An 18,567-nucleotide genomic window follows, 5' to 3' on the forward strand; every position below is an offset into this window, starting at 1 on the left:
TGCGTCTCTCTCGTCCTCGCTTTCGGTGAAGTGTCTCAAGGCGCTTTCACCGGAAGCGTGCGCACAACCAACATCACGTTCTCTCTCTAATAACTTTTCCGCCGGTGACTTCACAGACTATGGGTGACGTCCAATCAAGGGACGCTACTCTTCCGCTAATCTCATTTCCTATACCTACTACCGTACTCTGGAAAAAAAACCCCATATATTTAAAAATTTGGCCAGAAAACTCGTCCTTCAAATATCGATCGATTTAAATGACCCTCATCTTAGCAACAACAACAACAACAAAAAACCCCTCTCAAATCTGGGACTTCGCGAAGTCCCAGGTTTGAGATTTTTTTGTTGCCAAGATGAGGGTCATTTAAATCGATCGATAATTGAAGGACGAGTTTTCTGGCCAAATTTTTAAATATGGGTTATTTTTCCAGAGTATGGTAGAATACTCCTTGATCACCTATTATGCATTTTGACTGATTATTTATATGTTATTTTCATCTCCTTTTTATCAGTTTTCTATTTTGTCGGCCTTACTGTATTTATCTAATGTCATTGGTAGGATCTTTGATTGGTAGTTTTCTTTTTCTTTTCTCCATTTTATAATTTTCCATTCGTTCGTTTACGATGTCCTTTAATTCAATTCTTGATGCAAATTTAATAATAATAATAATAATATAATAATAATAATAATAATAATAATAATAATAATAATAATAAATAATAATAATAATAATAATAATAATAATAATATAATAATAATAATTAATAATAATATAATAATTAATAATAATAATAATAATCAATAATAATAATAATAAATGCCCATTTATATTGCGCAGCCTATAGGGAATGAGATTAGCGGAAGAGGAGCGTCCCTTGATTGGACGTCACCTTACAGAGAGAACGTCAATTTGGTTTTGAAGTGTCTCAAGCCGATTTCGCCGGAAGCGAGGACGAGAGACGCATGCGCACAACCAACATGACGTTCTCTCTCTAATAACTTTTCCGCCGGTGACGTCACAGACTATGGGTGACGTCCAATCAAGGGACGCTACTCTTCCGCTAATCTCATTCCTTACCCCCCTGGTTGGAGGCTCTGGGCGCATAATTTAAAATCAGAATTAAATGCTACAATGCACATAGATAATTTATTCCTCTGTTCATTAGGCCATTCATTCCTGAATTTACAACCCACAGTTTTCACCGCATGGACCTCGATAGTTGAGTCCTTGGATAAGGCTCTTTACTCGCATTCTCTCACTGTACTCAGGTGTAAAATGAGTGCCTGGCCGTTAACAGCATTGTCTTTGTCCGAAAAATTGTAATATCGCCAAACAGGCATCATGTTACGTCCTACATGTTAAATGTTGCTGTTGACCAGGCACCCCTTGTAAAGCGCTTTGAGCACATTTAGTGGATATTGCGCTATATAAATATCAATTTTTGTTGTTGTTGTTGTTGAGGGAACAGCCCGCAAAAATATCCACAAATATTACTTCAACACTGTCTGTCCCAATTCTTGTTCTAAAAAGAAGCGAAGTCTTTGCCTATCTCCGACTCATTATCCTTCATTCCGCCATTCAACAAATCAACAATTTACATCTTCATCATCCATTCACCCATTCATTTATTCATCCATTAACCATCCATTAACGAACAAACAACCATTTTATCCCCATTCACCAACACCAGATACGCCCTGGAGCACCTTCATCCATTCACCCATTCATTCATTCATCCATTAATGAACACCCATTTTATCTCCCATTCACCAACACCAGATACGCCCTGGAGCAGCTTCATCCATTCACCCATGCATTCATTCATCCATTAATGAACACCCATTTTATCCCCCATTCACCAACACCAGATACGCCCTGGAGCAGGCCGTCAATCTCCACAAACACCTCCAAGAATGCATCGGGAGACTGGCTCGTCTGTCCGACTTACGGATGACCAAACTGCACAACTGTTTACAGCTGAGGGAATACGAGGAGGAATGCGCCAAGGTAAAATTCCTTAAATCTCTCTCTCTCTCTCTCTCTCTCTCTCTCTCTCTCTCTCTCTCTCTCTCTCTCTCTATCTATCTATCTATCTATCTATCTATCTATCTCTCTCTCCCTCTCTCTCTCTCTTCTCTCTCTCTCTCACTCTCTCTCTCTTTCTTCTGAAAACGGCCTGCATTCTCCAGTTTGCTTAGCCTCGTCATTCTCCATTTTACGACTCGACACAACATGCTAGGGGCCGAAGAGATTGCTAAAAAGTTAATAATTTTTCTTTTTAATGAAAAAAAAAGTAGATAGCAATGGTTTTGCTGTGTAATGCGCAAATTGATTAAATTCTCTCCAATAAAAGTACAACACGGTTAAGTCATTGAGGTGAAATCTTGCCGATTACCGCTTCCCCCCCCCCCCCTCCCCCGCAGATCTCTCAAAAACAGACTCATCTTTCTTTTACCTAATTCTTCTCTTCTCCTTGTTCATCCATTTATTCATCAGCACATACCCCCCCCCCCCCCCGACAAACCACCACCACCACCACCACTACCCAAAGCTCAAATAAATCTTGTAGACAGACATCAACTCATTCACCTACCAGTAGCCAATGGCATAGTTGTAAAGTCATTGGTATTTGGGTCCACTTGTTATGCGTTCAATAAAGGCTACTGTGTTTGTTTGTTTTTTGGGTTTTTTTTTTGCTATGAATTTGAACATTTTCACTCATTCCGACAATCGACTATCTAGATTCCAAGCCATCTGTACTCCTTTTGAAACAGAGATGTCGTGGGGTTTTGTTGTTGTTGTTGTTGACTTTTTTCATTTTTTTTTAATTTTTTTTTTTTTGGGGGGGGGGGGGGTCATTTTTGATTCCATTGATTTTCTCGAATATTCATTGTTATGAAATATCGTCAGAATAGTCAAAATTGGGGGGGGGGGGGGGCATTTTTAACTCCATTGATTTTCTCGAATATTCATTGTTATGATAGATAGTCAGAACAATCAAAATTTGATGTCACAGACCAATGGAACAACCGTTTTTGAACATATGTTTTACATATTTCAACAGTTATATATTTTGCAGATTTAACAAAAATCGGGCATTTCTAGTAGGAAGTCTGTGGATTCGTTAGTTTCGTGTCGATGTCATGATAACATAATATCATTATTATAGTATACCTGGATGTATCTTTGGATCCATGTATTATATTGTCGTGTTATATTATATAATATGCCAATTTCTTGGCAATGCCTTGTGTTTCCTCTCTTCTAGTCTGTAGCATTCATTAATTGATATTATACACCCGATAGTCTTCCTACCTTTGAATGCATACACACATTATATTCGTCCGTGTTACTTACTTTGTGTTAATTACTCGCGTTCTGGAAGAATTTTTCAATAATTTTGTTTTAATTTTTGTTTTTATTTGGTTAAATCACCAATATATGATATTATGTGGTACTTCGAAGTCTTCTTCTTCTTCTTCAAATAAACGGACTAAATATTACTGTCGGTGTGCATATATAGCCAAGGGGAATAAATATTGTACTTTTACATGTTCCAGTGTGTTGATTAATATATGTCAATAAAATAAGCTGGCTGTTCAAACACGTCAGGGATTTATATCATCTTGAAAAGATTATCAGTTTTAAGGAACGTTCTATGATCAGATTCAGGGTGTGTTGCACATTATAGCTTGGGGAAAAAAATAACAGAGCAGTTAATTGGATTCAGTAGTAAGTCTGATGTCACGACGCCCGGCCATCTTGGTTCTAAACAAAGAAAATCATTGCTTTTTATTCTTCATGCTGGCTAGAACTTGTCATATGCCTTGTGATCAGAATGTGTAAAAGTCAAAACATGATCAAATGTATGTTGTTTTTTTTTTCTTTGGAAACGCTTTTATGCTCGCCGGAGAAATATTTCATAAGGGCGTCCGCCATTGTTCCGATAGTTGAGAGCCAGTGTTACTAAGTTACCATGCGTCATTAGGAAGGAAGTGACGTTACGACTGTTGAAGAGTATTGTACACCATAGCAGAAATTGATCTTAAATCTCCAAAGTTCGACGTGCTTACTTGGTGAAATTTACCCCTGCATTTCTTTATCTGAGAGCCAGAGAGTGACATGACATGGTCAGATAAATAAATTCTTTAGATTTTGTTTTTTATTTATGGAGAAAGTTCTTGAAAGAGTTAATACGAGTTTGGAGTTGATGAACTACGACAGTTGGACGAGATGTGCGTGTGTAATTCTTTGGTTCTTCTGTATTGGATTCACAATTCAGGGCATTATTCGCCATTCGAATCGGAACATGAGACATGCGCAAAATCTGGTATGTTGTTATGATGTATTTTATCTAATAATAAACTAAAACTAGTATAATAGCTTCTTTCAATTTCAAATAAAAGAGCAAAATATCAAACACTTAACGTTTCGGTATCAAAACCCTTCTTCAGCCAATACCAAAAAACAACTCAAAGGTCTTATTACTTACAGGAAGGAAGTGCCAAATATTTCTCTGCTGTTTTTTTAAGTAATGTATTTTGTGTTTTTATTGTTTGGGGATTTTTGTTTGCTGTTGTTTTTTGTTGTTTGCTGAAGAAGGGTTTTGAGCCCAAAACGTTCTGTGTTTTGGGTTTTTTTTTTTTATTTATATAATTTTTTGGAAGCTGTTCTATTCGTTTTTCCTACTTAATTACTCTTTTACAGACCACAGCTTCTAGCAGCTTTGTATAGATAGTATGCGCTTGGCTAAGAAGCTCATAACATTGCCATCCGGAAGTAAAACGGACCAACACACAAAACTGTGTGTATCCATGAACGTTTATAGTCGGGTTAATACAGTTCAGTGAGCATTACTCATAAACGCGGATGGCAAAAAACAATAACAAAGACCTGAGTGACGTCATCTTCGAACTATCTATACATTATTTTTCTATTGATTAACACTACTAGGTTGGTGGTTCGGTGTATAGATAGTTCGAAGATGTCTTTGTTATTGTTTTTTGCCATCCGCGTTTATGAGTAATGCTGACTGAACTGTATTAACCTGACTATAAACGTTCATGGATACACACAGTTTTGTGTGTTGGTCCGGTATTTATTCTTCCGGATGGCAATGTTGTGAGCTTCATTCTTAGCCAAGCGCATACTACATGTTGATGGATCACCACTCCATATTGTAAGGCTAACAATGATGATGCTGATCCTGCTACAAGTCAGCGGGCATTCCGACACCCTGACCAATGAAGAAGATAATATGTGACCCTTCGCCTCAAAACGGTATTATGTCGGGATGGACCAGATGCTATAAAGTTAAATTATAGTTAAACTGGTCAAAAATATAAAACGTTGGTATTTAGCACAGTAAAATATGATATTCCTTTTCCTCTATAAAGCATATAAACTCAACTTAAGTCTGATATTTCTGGCTACAAATTCCATATTCAGCATCTTAATCATCCCGACTTAATACCGTTTTGAGACGAGGGGTCACATATAATATAACAAACAACTAACTCAAGGTCGTAGAGCGTGGTGATGAAATACAGATTTCGTGAATATTGCCTCGGCATAAGAAGGGATCCTTAGCATTTGTAATAATAAGCTAAAAATAGATTGGAGGATAAAACCCTAGATATAATAATAATAATAATAATAATAATAATAATAATAATAATAATAATAATAATAATAATAATAATAATAATAATAATAATAGTAAGAAGAAGAAGAAGAAGAAGAAGAAGAAGAAAAAGAGAAGAAGAAGAAGAAGAAGAAAGAAAGAAGAAGAAGAAGAAGAAAGAAGAAAGAAGAAGAAGAAGAAGAAGAAGAAGAAGAAGAAGAAGAAGAAAAGAAGAAGAAGAGAAGAAGAAAGAAGAAGAAGAAGAAGAAGAAGAAGAAGAAGAAGAAGAAGAAGAAGAAGAAGAAGAAGAAGAAGAGAAGAAGAAGAAGAGAAGAAGAGAAGAAGAAAGAAGAAGAAGAAGAAGAAGAAGAAGAAGAAAGAAGAAGAAGAAGAAGAGAAGAAGAAAGGAAGAAGAAGAAGAAAGAAGAAAGAAAGAAGAAGAAGAAGAAGAAAGAAGAAGAAGAAAGAAGAAGAAGAAGAAGAAGAAAGAAGAGAGAAGAAGAAGAAGAAGAAGAAGAAAAGAAGAAGAAGAAGAAGAAGAAGAAGAAAGGAAGAAGAAGAAGAAGAAGAAGAAGAAGAAGAAGAAGAAGAGAAGAAGAAGAAGAAGAAGAAGAAGAAGAAGAAGAAGAAGAAGAAGAAGAAGAAGAAGAAGAAGAAGAAGAAGAAGAAGAAGAAGAAGAAGAAGAAGAAGAAGAAGAAGAAGAAGAAGAAGAAGAAGAAGAAGAAGAAGAAGAAGAAGAAGAAGAAGAAGAAGAAGAAGAAGAAGAAGAAGAAGAAGAAGAAGAAGAAGAAGAAGAAGAAGAAGAAGAAGAAGAAGAAGAAGAAGAAGAAGAAGAAGAAGAAGAAGAAGAAGAAGAAGAAGAAGAAGAAGAAGAAGAAGAAGAAGAAGAAGAAGAAGAAGAAGAAGAAGAAGAAGAAGAAGAGAAGAAGAAGAAGAGAAGAAGAAGAAGAAGAAGAAGAAGAAGAAGAAGAAAAGAAGAAGAAGGAAGAAGAAGAAGAAGAAGAAGAAGAAGAAGAAAGGAAGAAAGAAGAAGAGAAGAGAAGAAGAGAAAAGAAGAAGAAGAAGAAGAAGAAAAGAAAGAAGAAGAAGAAGAAAGAAGAAGAAGAAGAAGAAGAAGAAGAGAGAAGAGAGAAGGAAGAAGAGAAGAAAGAAGAAGAAGAAGAAGAGAAGAAGAAGAAGAAGAAGAAGAAGAAGAAGAAGAAGAAGAAGAAGAAAGAAGAAGAAGAAGAAGAAGAGAAGAAGAAAAGAAGAAGAAGAGAAGAAGAAGAAGAGAAGAAGAAGAGAAGAAAGAAGAAGAAAAGAAAGAAGAAGAAGAAGAAGAAGAAGAAGAGAGAGAAGAAGAAGAAGAGAAGAAGAAAGAAGAAGAAAGGGAGAGAGAGAAAGAAGAAGAAGAAGAAGAAGAGAAAGAAGAAAGAAAAGAAGAAGAAGGAGAAGAAAAGAAGAAGAAGAGAAGAAGAAGAAGAAGAAGAAGAAGAAGAAGAAGAAGAAGAAGAAGAAGAAGGAGAAGAAGAAGAAGAGAGAAAGAAGAGAAGAAGAAGAAGAAGAAGAAGAAGAAGAAGAAGAAGAAGAAGAAGAAAGAAGAAAGAAGAAGAAGAGAAGAGAAGAAGAAGAAAGAAGAAGAAGAAGAAGAAGAGAGAAGAAGAAGAAGAAAGAAGAAGAAGAAGAAGAAAGAAGAAGAAGAAGAAGAAGAAGAAAGAAGAAAGAAGAAGAAGAAGAGAAGAAGAAGAAGAAGAGAGAGAAGAGAAGAAGAGAAGAAGAAAGAAGAAGAAGAAGAAGAAAGAAGAAGAAGAAGAAGAAGAAAGAAGAAGAAGAAGAAGAAGAAGAAGAAGAAGAAGAAGAAGAAGAAGAAGAAGAAGAAGAAGAAGAAGAAGAAGAAAGAAGAAGAAGAAGAAAGAAGAAGAAGAAGAAGAAGAAAGAAGAAGAAGAAGAAGAAGAAGAAGAAGAAGAAGAAGAAGAAGAGAGAAGAAGAAGAAGAAGAGAAGAAGAAGAAGAAGAAGAAGAAAGAAGAGAAGAGAAGAAGAAGAAAGAAGAAGAAGAAGAGAAGAGAAGAAGAAAGAAAGAAGAGATGATGATGATGATGATGATGATGATGATAAATGAATCTGTTGTTTTCTTGGGCTGTAGTGCTTGTTTTGTTGGGTATTTTCATGTAGATTTTTGTTTTTTTGTTTTTGTTTGTGGTTTCTTTTTCTTTCTTTTTTATTTAGTCGTGTTTTTTTTTCTTTGTTATTTTTTTAACCGAGTATACGCGTGCTGAGTACTTCTCTCGCCTCACGCCTTCGCCCATCGCTCATCGCTCCATCGCCATCGCTCTCATCGCTCCTCCTCCTCATCGCCTCACGCTCCTCATCGCTCCTCATCGCTCCTCATCGCTCCTCATCGCTCCTCATCGCTCCTCATCGCTCCTCATCGCTCCTCATCGCCACCGTAACTCATTATTCTTACTACTCACACAACATAAATTTAATATGTGACCCATCGTCTCAAAACGGTATTAAGTCGGGATGATTAAGATGCTGAAAATGGAATTTGTAGCCAGAAATATCAGACTTAAGTTGAGTTTATATGCTTTATAGAGGAGAAGGAATATCATATTTTACTGTGCTAAATACCAACGTTTTATATTTTTGACCAGCCTAACTATAATTTGACTTTGTAGCATCTGGTCCATCCCGACATAATACCGTTTTGAGACGTGGGGTCACCTATGTTTCTGATTCATGTCGATGGTCATCCATTGAAAATAAAAAAGTTGTTTTGTCATTGTAAGGCATAACTCTTCCCTCCTCCCCTCCCCCAACGCCGCACCCCACCCCACTCTCATCTCCCCTTATCATCATGTTCCTCACACAAAGATTAATTATCTATAACAATTCCCATTTGACCTTGTCGTTCGTATCATCATCATGGCTGCCTGCGGTTTTTCCTGTAGATTAATAATAATAATAATAATCAGATTCCATTCTGATCTGAACTGTAAAGAAAATAACACACACTGTATAACATCAAATTCTCTGATATAATATTATTAGTGACCCGTCGTCTCTAAGCGGTATGATGTGGGGGTGAATGAACTTTGTGCTAGAAATTGATTTCAATAAGTGTGCAGAAGGTCTGAGGTTCGATCCCCAGTCGAGGTCGACTGAATTTTTTAGATATTTTTTTTCTTTTCTTGTATTTTTCCTTTTTTCCCCTTTGTGTGGCACTGTTTCTAACACACTTTTTCGGATCAAGTTGTCATTGTGTCAGTGAAAAACAAATGTGACCCCTCGTCTCAAAACGGTATTAAGTCGGGATGATTAAGATGATGAAAATGGAATTTGTAGCCAGAAATATCAGAAGAAGGAATATTATTTTACGGTGGTAAATACCAACGTATTATATTTTTGACCAGTCTAACTATAATTTGACTTTGTAGCATCTGGTCCATCCCGACATAATACCGTTTTGAGACGTGGGGTCACAAATTAAGAAATCAAGGAAGGCACCGGTGTAAGATAAATAACTGTACAATCCCTCAAGCATCAGGCCTGCATCAACTGGGCTGGGGATCGAACCTCAGACCTGGCCTTACAGCAGTGCCTGCTCCCGTTTTTGTCACTTGATACCACGTAGAAGACTACAGGCTACAGCAGATGGTCATAATAATAATTATATGATATTGATTTATTCCGGTAATCCCTAGACATCCTTGGCTGGTCGCTGCCATTTGATGAGATTTGGTGCCAATACTCTTCAACAGTCGTGACGTCACTTCCTTCCTAATGACGCATGGTAACTTAGTAACACTGGCTCTAAACTATCGGAACAATGGCGGACGCCCGTATGAAATATTTCTCCGGCGAGCATAAAAGCGTATCCAGAGGGGAAAAAACATAAATTTGATCATGTTTTGACTTTTACACATTCTGATCACAAGGCATATAAAAAGTTCTAGCCAGCATGAAGAATAAAAAGTAATGATTTTCTTTGTTTAGAACCAAGATGGCCGCCGTTACCGGGCGGCGTGACATCAGACTACTGAACCCAATAAGCAACTGGATCTGAAGGAGGAGGAGGAGGAGGAGGAGGAGGAAGAGGAGTAGGAGGGAGATGAGATAGTGAGGTGGTTGTTTAGCTGACCATACATAAAAGAGGTCGGTCGAATTATTTTACAGGGACTAAAACTTTCGTTGCCAAATTGTGAATAAGACGTTCTGTCATTGCGGGTGAGGCCAGGGTTTAATTCTGTAGCGTGGGAGGCTGTAAGTAATTAGATTACAGTATGTGATCAGTACGGCGACACCCTAGCGTTGATTAGAGATTGATACAGCTTCCTTTTATCGCTTCCCGTTTGAGGGGATTCCCCTTTTCTATCTGGTTTCTCGGGTCTCGGAATATTCAGTGTTTTTATTTCTATTAAATCGAATGAAATGTGACCCTTCGTCTCAAAACGGTAATATGTCGGAATGATTCAGACCCCAGAAAGTGAATTTAGAGATAGAATGATGAGAAATTGGAGCTTAAAAGTTTTTGTAAAGCAAGAAATAGTCTTTATACTCCAGCAAGACGTACAGAAATTAAACCCAAGTTTGATATTTGTGGCAATGAATTCAATTTACCTGACCGAGTGTATCCCGACATAATACCGCTTTGAGACGGGGTGTCACAAATGTGTTGTAGCTGTGCGTGGTCTGACCACTTGAGTGTCAAACTGAATGGCCTTAGACTTCCCTCTTAAAAGAGATAGAAAAACTGCTCAAACCATAATAATATAATAATATACTTTTTATGGTAGGTGCGGCTTTGTAGTCTTGTGATATGACACTATCTTCAGGATCGGAAAGTCCTGGGTCAACAGCAACATTTAACATGTAGGACGGGGCAAGACGCCTGTTAGGCGATATTACAATTTTTCGGACAGAGACAACGCTGTTAACGGCCAGGTACTCATTTTACACCTGAGTACGGTGAGAGAATGTGAGTAAAGAGCCTTTTCCAAGGACTCAACTATGCGCCGAGCGCGAGGCTCGAACCCAGGACCTTCCGATCCGAAAGGGAGTGTCATACCACTAGACCACATAGCCGCACAATTTGTTATTTTTGTATGTGAAGCCAACTGCGATCCTTTCTCTGGGAATTTTTTATAAGAAAACAACTGAGTCGAGGCCATTGTGCTCTATTTACCAAATTGCACTGACCGCTACCACCGTCCCCGTCCCCCGTCCCCCATCCCTCAGGTCACATCTTGACCATCCTTGTATATTGTATTGTCTGACTGACCAATGGAACACTTCCGGATTTTGATTGGATTAGGGGACAGAAAGATATCTGTCTTGACCATTTATTTATTGGGAGGAATTGGGGGAGGGGGGGGGGGGGGGGGGTCTTTGTGTAGGTGTGTGTGTTTTTGGTTGCGAGTGAGTTTGTTTGATTGTGTGTGTGTGTGTGTGTGTGTGTTGTGTGTGTGTGTGTGTCTGCAACCGTGAGTCTTTCTCTGGTGCTCTATTTATTTACCAAATTATAGCACTGACTGCCACCACTGTCATCAGGTCTTTGTAGGTATGTGTGCTTTTGGTTGCGAGTGAGTGTGTTTGTTTGTGTGTGTGTGTGTGTGTGTGTGTGTGTATGTGTGTGTGTGTGTGTGTTTGTTTGTTACTTTAAGTTGTGTGTATCTGCAACCGTGAGTCTATTTCTGGTGCTCTATTTATTTACCAAATAGCACTGACTGGCACTGACCGTCACCACTGTCCTCAGGTCCCGGATTGACGGTCTCTGTAGATTGTATAGATAGTATGCAGATGACGTCACTCAGGCCTTTGTTATTGTTTTTGCCATCCGCGTTTGTGAGTTGTTCTCACTAAACTGTATTAACCAGACTATAAAAGTTCATGGTTACACACAGTTTGTGTGTTGGTCCGTTATACTTCCGGATGGCAATGTTGTGAACTCATTGGCCAAGCGCATTCTATCTATTGTTTGACTAAAGCAACACCTCCGGATATTGGGGGAAATAGAAATCCGTCCTGATCATTGGGGGGGGGGGGGGGGGGGGGGGGGGGAATGGGGTGCGGCAATGCGTTCTTGTAGTCTGACACTCGCCTTCGAATCGGAGGGTCTTGAATTCGAGTCTTTCTCTCTCTGAGCAGCGATGTGAAATGTTGCTGTTGGTCAGGAACCCCTTGTAAAGCATTTAGTGGATATTGCTCTATCTAAAGGCTCATTTTAAGAAAAATGCGTTCTTGTAGTCTGACACTCGCCTTCGGATTGGAAGGTCTTGAGTTCGAGTATCTCTCTGAGCACCGCATAGTTGAGATCTTGGAAAAGGCTCTTTACTCACATTCTTTCCTCACCGTACTCAGGTGTAAAATGAGTATCTGACAGTTAACATACAGCGTTAGCGTTGTCTCTGTCGCAAATAAAATATACTATCGCCATCCAACTTTCCGCTATCCACTTTTCTCCTTTAACTTCGACTATATTATTATCATCATCATTGCCTTTTTCACCCTGGGTCAGGGTATAGGCCACAGAAAAACAGTTTCTATCCTTCTCTATCCTGAGCTAACTTTTTTTTTATCTCATTCCAGGTCTTACCACTTCTCTGCATATCCGCTTCTTTAATTCTTCTCCATGTTCCTCGTGGCCTTCCCCTTGATCTTCTGCCCTGAGGGTTCCAGTCCAATATTTTCTTTGTTAATGTGGAGTCATTCTTTCTAAGGGTGTGTCCAATCCACCTCCATCGTCTTCTTCCTATTTTCTCTCCCACTGGTTTCTGCTGTGTTATTTTCCATACATCTTCATTTTTTATTCTATCCGTCCATTTTATTCTGAGTAGCTTACGCATGCACCTATTTACGAAAATCTGTACCCTCCTTATAGATAGTATGCAGATGACGTCACTCAGGCCTTTGTTATTGTTTTTGCCATCCGCGTTTGTGAGTTGTTCTCACTAAACTGTATTAACCAGACTATAAAAGTTAATGGTTACACAGAGTTTGTGTGTTGGTCCGTTATACTTCCGGATGGCAATGTTGTGAACTCCTTGGCCAAGCGCATTCTATCTATAGATGCCTGTGATGCGTTCCAAGTTTCACATCCATACAGTAGGACAGACTTCACGTTTGAGTTGAAAAGTCTTATACCTCGTAATTAAATTTATTGTAGGGAAGATTCTATAAATAGTTCGAAGATGACGTCACTCAGGTCTTTGTTATTGTTTTTTGCCATCCGCGTTTATGAGTAATGCTCACTGAACTGTATTAACCCGACTACAAACGTTCATTGATACACACAGTTATGTGTGTTGGTCCGTTATACTTCCGGATGGCAATGTTATGAGCTTCTTAGCCAAGCGCATACTATCTATAGAGAACAATTCAATTTACCACATAGCACTGACCATTCCCATTGGTCACACCACGACATTCTTGTGTTATTGTATTGTCTGACCAAAGGTACAACTTCTGATATTGATTGCCTTGGGGGAGATATATCTGTCTTGATCATTGGGAGTGGGGTTGTATTTGTTGGCAAGTGTGTGGGTGTGTGTGTGTGTGTGGGTGGGTGTGGGTGTGTTGGTGGGTGTGTGTGTGGATGTGTGTGTGTGGGTGTGTGTGGGTGTGTGTGTGTGGTTGTTTGTGTGTGTGGGTGTGTGTGTGTGGGTGTGTGTGTATGGGTGTGGGTGTGGGTTTGTGTGTGTCTGTGTGTGTGTGTGTGGGTGTGTCTGTGTGTGTGTGTGGGTGTGTCTGTGTGTGTGTGTGTGTGGGTGTGGGTGTGTTTACATTTAGGTGTGTGTATGTGTGTGTGTGTGGGGGGGGGGGGTGCAGGTGTGAGTTTATCTGTGGTTATTTTTTGGGGGGGAAGAAAATATGTAGAGAAGAATTTACCCAAAGAGCACGGACCATCCATCCTTCCCGTTGGTCAGACCAAGACACTACTATTGTCTGTTGTATTGTCTGTCTGACCAAAGCAACATCACCGAATATTGATTGCATTGGGGGACAGTTATCTGTCTTGACCATTTTGTGTGTGTATGTATATATGTGACCCATCGTCTCTAAACGGTATTATGTCGGGATGAACGGAATGCTAAAAAGTCAAATTAAAGCTAACATGGTCAAAATTCTGAATTATTGGTATTCAACACACTAAAATATGATATTCATTCTCCTCAATAACACATACAAACTCAACCCAAGTATGAAATTTTGGCTATAAATTCAATATTCAGCATTTTAATCATCCCGACATAATACCGTTTTGAGACGAGGGTCTCTCTCTCTCTCTCTCTCTCTCTCTCTCTCTCTCTCTCTCTCTCACACACACACACACACACACACACACATATATATATATATATATATATATATGTAATATATATATATATATTATGTATATATATATATATATATATATATGTGTGTGTGTGTGTGTGTGTGTGTGTGTTCGCGCGCGTGTGTATGTATATGTCTTTGTTCGTTACGTTTAGTAGTATCAAGGTGCGACTCTTGAGTCTATCTTAAAGTGATTTTAAGGAAGAAACGTGTCGAGAACCTTATCAAATATCTAGATCTGACACTATGGCATCCTTGTACAATGTATTGTCTGACCAAAACAACATCACAGGATATTGATTGCGTTAGAGGCCGGACATATGTCTTGATTCTGTTGTTTCAGATTACATCTCTGAAGGAGTGTTTGTCTGTGTTTGTGTTGTTGGAGGCGGGGTCGTGACATTTAGGTGTATGTAGATAAAACTCTTTTGAGTCTTTATCTGGTGGGATTTTTTGTTTTTTACGAATATATAAAAGAATCACTCTCACTCTATCCCATGACCGGTTGGTCGTCGGGGGGACTCACGGGATGCAGACTTCACGATTCGACGCCACTCATCACGGTCTTGGGCCTTCCTCATTAGATTGTTCCACGTCAATCCTGTCCAATCTTTAATGTTATCCTGGGCCACACTTTCCTCTGTCTTCCTCTTCTTCGGCAGCCTTCTACTTACTGTGCCCTGCAATATTGTCTTGCATAAGCTTTCGTGTCTTACGAGGTGACCAAACCAAGACAATTTCCTTCTCTTTACCATTGCAAGTAGTGGTTCTTGCCTTCCTGACAGTTTTTTTTTACTTCGTCCAGAACACTTACATTGGTCCTATGTTCCAAATATGATAAAAGAATATTGCTATAATACACGTAACGTCACTTCATTCCTAATGACGCATGGTAACTAAGTAACACTGGCTCTAAACTATCGGAACAATGGCGGACGCCCGTATGAAATATTTTCCCGGCGAGCATAAAAGCGTAACCAGAGGAAAAAAAAACCCTATAAATTTGATCATGTTTTGACTTTTAAACATTCTGATCACAAAGCATATGAAAAGTTCTAGCTAGCATGAAGAATAAAAAGGAATGATTTTCTTTGTTTAAAACCAAGATGGCCGCCGTTGCCGGGCGGAGTGACATCAGACTACTGAATCCAATTGCCAGATAACAGTGACCAAATAACAGTTACCACCCCCCCCCCACCCCCACCCCCTCCTCCTCCTCATCAGACCATACATACCATAGCAATCTTGTTGTGTGACATCAACTACGGTAAAACAATTATCTGCCTTGATTGTATTTACACGAGAGCTACATATGTGTTAATAATGTGTTTGTTTGTGTTTATGTGTGTGCGTGTGTGTGTGTGTGTATTTTCATTTAGTTTTAGCCTCAGGTTTGGGCCCAACATTTGTAATTTTAGAGAGAGAATTTGAGTTTTATAAGAAAATATGAAAAGTGAAAAAAAAAAAATATTTAAAAAATGACCACTCTATCTTGTAGGGTAGCATAGATTATCCTTAGGGTCAATCCTTACTCAGGCCATCTCATTACTAGGTTTTTTCTGACCAACAAAACGACATCCAAGACCAATTAATTGGGTGTGAGGTCAGCGTCTGGTTTTATCAGGATTTTTTTGTTTGTTTAGTTTTATTTTTGGGTTTTTGTGTGTGTGTGTTTTTTTTTTTTCTGATAGAGCTTTGATGGGGAATTTTTTTTTCTTTATCTTAATTAAAAAAAACCGGGATAACCAAAGCATCAGTTAGTCCTAGGCATTTATAGTATTAAAAGGTCAACAGATAGTATTCTAATGCTTTCAATAAGTAGTAAACAAAAATTAATATGACAGCTTCGAAAAAAAAAAAAGAACATTATACCAAAAACGGAACGTTTCGAGCTCGAGGACGAGAGACGCATGTGCACAACCAACATGACGTTCTCTCTGTAATAACTTTTCCGCCGGTGACGTCACAGACTATGGGTGACGCCCAATCAAGGGACGCTACTCTTCCGCTAATCTCATTCCCTATAAATAGAAAGGCGTGAAAAATCGAATGTTGGTTGTACAGAATAACGATTTTCTGGAAATGTCAGCTTGACCTTATTGATTATTAATGAACTAACGAATGCATTTGCATTGATGTTGCTGCCCCCCCCCCCCCCCGCCACCCCCTATTCTTCCTCCTCCCGCTCACCCCTGCCCACCTTTTGCCCTGGCCGTCACCAGGATTAATTTAATCAACACCTAATTGAGTTAATTCACAGTGGGAGGTCGGTGACACAAAACAAAGTTCGAGATGTGGTAGAGGAATCGATAAAACAATGATTAGGTAGAATATTATCCTTTACTTTGTTAACAGAGACGAACGGTATGGACGTTTCGGGTCTCTCCTTCACCAACAGGCTTGTCAATCATTAAGACACAAAATGGAAAACATAAGGTAGTGATGGTTGTGTTTTAACCCAGTTAATTGGCCTTACTCTGAAAAGTAAAAAAAATGGCAAAAAAACTCGTCCTTCAAATATCGATCGATTTACATGACCCTCATCTTGGGACTTCGCGAAGTAACTTTTCAAACCGGCTAAGTCACTCTCGGATAGAAAATGAGTTAACACACGACATTGTCAAGCAATCAGGTGGACACTTTAGAATCACCGGAGAAAATTTGTATGGTTCAAAACACTCAAGGGTATTGTATTCCTTGAGGCAAACAAGATAGCTATGTATTTTCCTCTTTAACTCAATGAATGAATGGTCCAATATTGTTTTGGTTTTCTCGTGAATGAGGAAAATGTGACAGTGTAGGTTTTGAAAGTTGACTCGTCAATTTGGGTCTTTATTCTGAGAGGGTTTTAACGCCCGGGGTCTAGAGAATGCGGACGCATTCAGATTTTCTCCCGTGTTATTTAGCATTAACTCACTCAATCCTGGAGATTTTTGCTACTTTTCAAAACTGGACAAAAAAAAAATGTATTAAAAATGAGCATGTGCTTAGAAAGTTTTAATCAACTACCATTAACTAACATGTAAATATTAAAAACTTTGGCTTTGATGCTACCTACGCCTATAATTTATCTCAGAAAAATGTAATAAATAGGCATGGGATAAAAGTAACCTGGGTAAACTACGGATATAGTCGGTGTTTGGGTTGAGTGAGTTAATCCCTTATAATGAATTCCTCTCATTTCTTTTTTGCTAACATCAATGCTTGCGTAGTATTATACGATATAAAAATTGCAATCCATATTGCCACGAGCTTAATCCAAAGGTATACATTTCTGATTACAGACCACTTTGTAATGTTGGACACATAAAGCTATGATTGTGGCAAAAACGTTAATATTGCGCATTGTACAACATCATGCACCAGGTGCACAGCCTTGGGCGATTTGTAATTAAATTAGCTGACTGTATGTCGGGTCTGATAGTGAGCACCATTCAGAATAAATGGAGTCGATTTCTGCATTTAAAAAAAAAACAATGTACTTGTTATCTATCTATCAATCTATCTATTTATCTATCTATCTATCTATCTATCTATCTATCTATCTATCTATCTATCTATCTATCTATCTATCTATATATCTGAGCTTTTTTATAGCGCAATATCCGCTAAATGTGCTCAAAGCGCTTTACAAGGGGTCCCTGGTCAACAGCAACATTTAACATGTAGGACGAGACATGCCGCCTGTTAGGCGATATTACAATTTTTCGGACAAAGACAACGCTGTTAACGGCCAGGTACTCATTTTACACCTGAGTACGGCGAGAGAATGTGAGTAAAGAGTCTTTTCCAAGGACTCAACTATGCGCCGAGCGAGGCTCGAACCCAGGACCTTCCGATCCGAAAGCGAGTGTCATACACTAGACCACATAGCCGCACAAGGTTGATTCAGGGTCAATTAGTACAGTCTTCATTTGTAACAAGTGAAAGGAGTTGGGGGGGGGGGGGGGGGCGCAAATTCTGTATTTGATTATTGACGGTGTCCATCCATCGTAACATCTTGTCGATATTTACCTGCCAAGAATGAATGAATGAATGTTCGATGGAGTAACCTGGGTTTAAAACACCTGTACGGCAAAGGTGATAGATAGGTAATGGTTTTATTTATTAAGAACGTGTCTCCCCCTCTCGGGCCTTTTTTTTATAAGATGTTTTAAGAACCTTGTTTATGGAGCATAAAATAATCTACTTGGGGAGTTAGGTAGTATCGTATATGTGACTCACGGTCTCTAAACGGTATTATGTCGGGTTGACTTAGGTACAAAAAATTGAATTTATTGACAAAAACATGAAACTTGGGGTTTGTTTCGATTTGTAATGTTAAAGAATGAAGACAATTTCTCACAATGCAAAAGCTCAAAAATTGGTATTTACTATCATTTTAATTCTAACGTCACTTTTCGGGGTCCAATTCATTCCGACATAATACCGAAGACATGATAGTCTCGAAAAAAGGATAATGGAGGGAAGAATTGAAGGAAAGAGAGGCAGAGGAAGACAAAGGAAATCCTGGACTGATGGCATCAAGGAAGCTACAGGACGGTGCATGGCAGACTGTAACGAGGCTGCAATGGACCGTGAACGATGGAAAGCCATGACATCCGACCTCTGGAAAGAGATGGAACC

General features: G+C 38.8%; 1 protein-coding gene across 1 annotated transcript in view; it reads left to right on the plus strand.

The window, feature by feature from the left end:
• LOC144977565 (uncharacterized) overlaps positions 1 to 18,567 on the plus strand; it is a 422,942-nt gene that overhangs the window by 248,136 nt on the left and 156,239 nt on the right. The window contains 1 exon segment of the mRNA XM_078922917.1: positions 1,871 to 2,009. Within this exon segment, the coding sequence (XP_078779043.1) occupies positions 1,871 to 2,009 (139 nt within the window).

The sequence above is a fragment of the Berghia stephanieae genome, chromosome 7 (assembly GCF_034508935.2).
Source record: "Berghia stephanieae isolate SIO BIC M18660-M18661 chromosome 7, UCSD_Bste_1.3, whole genome shotgun sequence".
In the NCBI taxonomy this organism is placed as follows: Eukaryota; Metazoa; Mollusca; class Gastropoda; order Nudibranchia; family Aeolidiidae; genus Berghia; species Berghia stephanieae.